The sequence below is a fragment of the Lachnellula hyalina genome, assembly GCF_007821495.1.
Source record: "Lachnellula hyalina strain CBS 185.66 chromosome Unknown contig00044, whole genome shotgun sequence".
NCBI lineage: Eukaryota > Fungi > Ascomycota > Leotiomycetes > Helotiales > Lachnaceae > Lachnellula > Lachnellula hyalina.
This window is the reverse complement of record NW_022157158.1, coordinates 158,103-163,508: the sequence shown is the minus strand read 5'-3', so window position 1 is coordinate 163,508 and position 5,406 is coordinate 158,103. Positions and strand designations below refer to the sequence as shown.

Genomic DNA, 5,406 nt, shown 5'->3' with positions numbered 1-5,406 from the left:
AATCTCGTCGTCGGCTCTTCTACCATTGCAGCCAACTCCGCATCTGCTTTCGTGATAGGATCCCAGACCCTTACTCCGGGTGGTACGATCACGGTCTCTTCCGCTGGATCTGCACCTACAATATACGCTCTCCCTATCTCAGGCGGCGCTATAATTATCAACGGCGCCACTTCAGTCCTCAGCGCCTCCGCGTCTCCAGCCAGCGCGCCCATTCTCGTCTTGGGTTCCTCGACCCTCACCGCAAACTCGGCATCGGGCTTCGTGATCGGGAGCCAAACGCTGATCCCCGGAGGTGTGGTGACAGCTTCGGGCGAGACGCTAAGTCTTGCGGCGGGGGGGAGCACTGTTGTGGTTGTGAGTGGGGGGACGACTCAAACGTCGAGTTTGGGGGGTGTTATTGCTAGTGTGGGGGGGTTTGCAACGGGGGCGCCGGCTCAGTATACCGGGTCCGGTGCGGTAGCGAATAGGGCTGTTGGGGCTGGGCTGTTAGCGGTGCTGTGTGGAATGGTTGGTGTTATGTTAATGTGATGTAATATTGATAAATACCTGTTGAGTAGAAAAATATGTTGTAGAGCAGTGATGAATGAAGACAAGATTTAATGCTAGAAATAGAACTAAGGAAAAAAGATAAAATTGGATGAATGAATCAAGATCTAGAAATCGAGTTCCATGGAATCTATGTCTTTTCAGGATCTTACAAAATGTAACACCACTAGCACTCTATGGCTCATAAGGAGACTTGGCTCTTGAACCAGTCAGGGGAACACCACCATCCTCAGTAACGAGAATGGGATCTTCGAGCCTGACACCATAGCCGACATCTCTGCCCAAATTTTTGGCTTGCTCGGTGGTAACATATATCCCCTTTTCGATTAGTCAGCGTTCTTTATATCCCTACTTGCATCCCACTTACCGGCTCATTTGTAACCACCTCTCCAGCCTTTAGCTTCTCTGCATTGGCCCCGTTCAAATACGGATGCTCGTGCATTTCTAATCCCAGACCATGTCCAAGTCGATGCGTGAAGAACTCCCCGGACCCAGCATTGGTTATCACGGCTCTTGATGCTGCATCGACATCCGAGCACGTCTCGTTCACTTTCATGAGTGAAATGGCCGCTGACTGCGATGCATGGACAACTTGCCACACTTCCCAAAGATATTTCGAAACAGTGCCGTCTGCCGGCAAGACTGTGCGCGTAACATCGCTTCCGTAGTCATAGAGTTTGGATCCGATATCGATCAGGACAAATTCGCCAACGCCAAGCGTCTTTCCCAAGGACCCTCCATGGGGATTTGCAGCTTGTTCCCCAAAAAGCACAATCGCCCAGTACCCCTCCCCAACACCAGCTCTCGAAAACAGAGCCTCCGCAGCATCAAAAACCGCCTCTTGCGTCACCCCAATCTTGATACATTTCTGCAGCGAGCGGACCAACTCGAGGGTAAACTCATTGATGCCTCTTAAGATCGCTAACTCGCCCTCTGTCTTTACAGCTCTCAGTTGCTGAACCTCCTTGCTCATACCCACAACTTCTACGCCCGCCTCCTCCAACCCCGCCGCGATCATGTATCTCACATGCTCATCCAGCATTACTTTCTTAAACCCCGTCTCCCTCTTCAACACCTCATACGGAACCTCTTCTTCCTTCCACTCGTAGACATTTTTGCTCTCATACACCATTTCCAGTCCCGCGATACGCCCGAGCTCGAATTTGGGCGCCAGATAAGAGAATTCGCCATCCTTGGAGATGAGCACGAGGAACGGGCGTTCGGAAAGCTCGAATGAAGATGAGACGTTGGCGTAGTAGCTGGTTGATGCGGATGGCTCGGCAATAAAGGCATCAACGCCTGCTGCATCTAGCGCAGCTGCTAACTTTGCTTGCCGGGAGAGGAATTCTTTGCGGGAGATTGCAGGGACATCTAAGAGTGAGACGTGGGATTGAAGGGTTTTCCAAGAGCAGGTTTCAAGCGATGATGAGGAGAGAGTGTTGAAAGCTTGGAAGGGATGGGCGGGTTTAACGGTGAAGTATGCGCTGATGGCGTAGACAAGTGCTAAGGAAAAGATGCCATTGATGATTGCGTTCCGAATAACCTTCCAAGAGAGCTTCCTGGTGCTCAAGATGCCCTGTCCTAGCAAGAGTGGTGCATTAATATCTTCCTTGGAAGGTAAACCCGCCTCCTTTCGGAATGAACTGCCAGATATTAGCTTCGGGTCTCGAAAGGCTGCATGTGACCTTACCTGATAACCTGTTCGTGGAACTGAGTATTCCCGACGAACTGCTGTGTGACGGAAATCGGCTCTTGATTGTTGAGCTCTTGCACTACAAGATCAGACTTAGGTTTCTTCAAATCTTTTGTCCAAACAGCAGCTTCCGCGGCATTCTCCTGCCACACCCCTTCGGCTTCCGCCTTCTCTATTGCAGCCGCCTGTTCGGCCTTCCATCGCTCGGCGTCCATCGGTTGCTTGGCGTTGGTAATGCCTTTGACTTCTACACTCCTCTTCTCTTGCTTAGCGCTATTCTCCTGTGTCCTTAATAGGCGGTTTGCGAACTTTAGGAATAAAGGGAAGAGCTTATGTGGCGTTGCGGTTATTGGTCGTGATAGCTTGACGTTGAAGAAGGGTGGGGGTGGGGTCGAAGTGTTGCCCCGCCAGCTATCATGTGACTAATACCCCTTTTCAATTTCAGGGACGTCAACACAGGAGGGTGGAATGTTTTTCTAGCCATACACGACTAAAGTCAACCGCTATTAATAGATCAAAGAAGGAGATTTTCTTTGTAAATACTAGTCTCGCATTGGATGGATTCCTATATTGTGTTCACGATACATTCTATAATTCAACGGTGATTCAAGAAACCAACGCACGAATATTTCATGAACTGCTTTCAGTTTCCAAATATCTATATCAACTGAATTCGTAGGTGGAGAGTAAGATGAATGTAAATATGCCTCAAGCACCGGTTGCTACACTCTATGTAGCCCTGCCTACGAGCCATCTTTCTCTTAGTTTATCGTTATATAATCCCGGCCACTCAATATCTTCCAAATTACTTTCAAGGCTCTGGATACTATGGATTGGTATGTCGGATCTTCCGTGGAAGCTTGCCGTGAAGTTATTTCTCTATTGCATCCGTCCTTACCACTTTTCAACCTCATGTGTTTCTTAACACCAGTCAATACTTCGGACCTGAACACCCCGTGGCTCGCTACAACTTTCCCAAAAGCAGCAAAGCCCTTCATAGACTCGTCACCCGACTTCCAAGGTGAGTAAAACATGTACACAGCCCTTGCCACGATCCTAGCACGCAGTAGCGAGCCATCTGCCGTATTGTCGTAGACTAATCGAATACCCTCCCAAGATATAAGTGTTGCGCTCGTGCCATCGTGCCAGCTGCCCCATTCCAACAGAGCTTCAGAAGCAAGCTGTGTAAGGCTTATCTTGTCGGCCAAGATCCAGAGACCAAAGTACTTCAAGTCGCGCAGAGGGATCGAGATTTTTTTGCAGTGCTCGCATGGGAATTTTAGCCCTCCAGTGTACACCCAATCAACGAATAACCCAAATGAATCTGCCCTGTCGTCTGGTAGGTATATTTCCTTTGTGATGCTTTCCTTGAAGCCGCTCTTGAAAGCTGCTCTGAAGAACGGGATGCGATCACAGAGCATTTCTTCATTGAGGATCCACGCCTTGCGTTCGGGTCCGACGAAGACTTTGATAGTGTTATTGGTGGTGAGATATCTGGACTCGCTATTAGCCATAAGTCAGCATTTTGATCTTCGAGTACTTGCTCGTTGATCGGGCGGCGTTTCGGCTCTTCTAGACGGAAGGTAGGCACCATCATATAGTAGGACCGGTCGATATGGGGTGGTGGTAGGCTGTATGTATTTTATAATAGTTCTTGAGATGTTATCTGGAGAGTTTTGTCGAGGTTGATAGAAGGGTAAACTCGTTGTGAGTAGATATACTTGTTGCGGGGTGCAAAACATGAGGAGCGTTAAACCTAATCTGGTCCAACTAGACCCCCTCTTGCATTGCTTCCTACGCATATTCATTCATTAATTCATTCCATTCACGTTCTATACGAGTTGAAGACTACCTAGGTAGGTATTCATTCAGGTTGTGTCATGCACGTGACACCTGGCATTGACGAGGCCCTATCCTAATATGCAGTCTCCTGCTATAAGTAAAAATAAGGGAAGGCAGAAGGTGTTGTTTAAGCCTACGTATGTAAAAGAAACGCTATGCTTTATATAGGGAGATGAAACTTCAGATGGGGAGAAGGCTTCAAGCAAGGCTTGCAACCTTTTAACTTTCAAAGGTCTAATAATCAAGTATAATGTTCTGAAAACAAGCTCTATAGATTATAAGTAACGTTTAAGTTTAGGACCAAAAGCAGGAGGTTTTTTATTTCAGGCCAGTCTAAAACTAAACTCACTTTAGAGCAAATGAAACTAGTCTCATAACATGACTGATTTGATTTGATTTCTCTACGGCTTCTCGGAATGCTTTCACTATGGAGTGAATACAAAACACCTTGCTAATCCTCTAATCACTGTCTAATACAAGATCGTTCCCTTTGCTATCTTAAGCTTGAACAAAAAAGAATTTCAGGGTTCTTGGTTACTCGATAACTAGTTGTCCTGAGGGCCTTGATCATCCACCATCCTCCTGATTGCCACTATGTTGTTTAAAAACAGCACCTTGATAATTATGCATTCGGCACCAGTGTACTTGACATTCTAGGGCATTGATCAACGTGTGCTCGAAAACCCTTTTCATCAGGTCAACAGTGAACTCTTCATGGCCCGTAACAATATCTTCCAAGCTTTCAACACTCATTAACTCGTAGTTACAATTTTCATCTCCAGAGTAGTAACGCTCTACCATGATATCGATGAGAGTGAGGCGAAGAGCCGAGGACTTGGCGGTGTTTTCGTAAAGATACCGAAGTCCGTCCTGAGAAAACGTAACTTTGTTCAAGCTGTGCCACGAGGCGCATTGCCACAGCATTTCGATGGCCTCACTAGCCAGCTTTGGCAGATGAATCTTGTCAGCGAAGACCCAGAGAGCAAAAATATCTAGGTCGTACGGATCGCTGGGATGCTTCAACGATGATTCCCCATCTTCTAGATTGAAGGAGCAATCACTGCACCTGAGGTAACCGAGAAAGACCCAGTCGACAAATACCGCGAAAGCCTTTGGGTTGCCCTCGGGAAGATCTATGACTTTCTCCTTCCCTTCCTTGAACCCCGATTTGAATGCCGCCTTGAAGAATGGCACCCGGTCGCACAGGAGATCCTCGCTCAGTACCCATTTCTCTCGCTCCGGTCCAACGTAAATGGTGACTTGACTGCCTCCCTTGAAGTAGCTATCGAGGGACATCAATTAGCAAGCAAGACCTTTCTGTTGTC

At 47.7% G+C, this 5,406-nt stretch overlaps 1 protein-coding gene across 1 annotated transcript; it reads right to left on the bottom strand.

The window, feature by feature from the left end:
- Positions 1 to 720: 720 nt before the first annotated feature.
- LHYA1_G004904 (putative peptidase) lies at positions 721 to 2,454 on the bottom strand (the record flags this gene model as incomplete). The annotated part of the gene is made up of 3 exons (XM_031149857.1): positions 721 to 864; positions 914 to 2,189; positions 2,237 to 2,454. 3 exons carry the CDS (start codon positions 2,452 to 2,454, stop codon positions 721 to 723), a joined length of 1,638 nt encoding a protein of 545 aa, XP_031006458.1.
- Between the last annotated feature and the right edge of the window lie 2,952 nt (positions 2,455 to 5,406).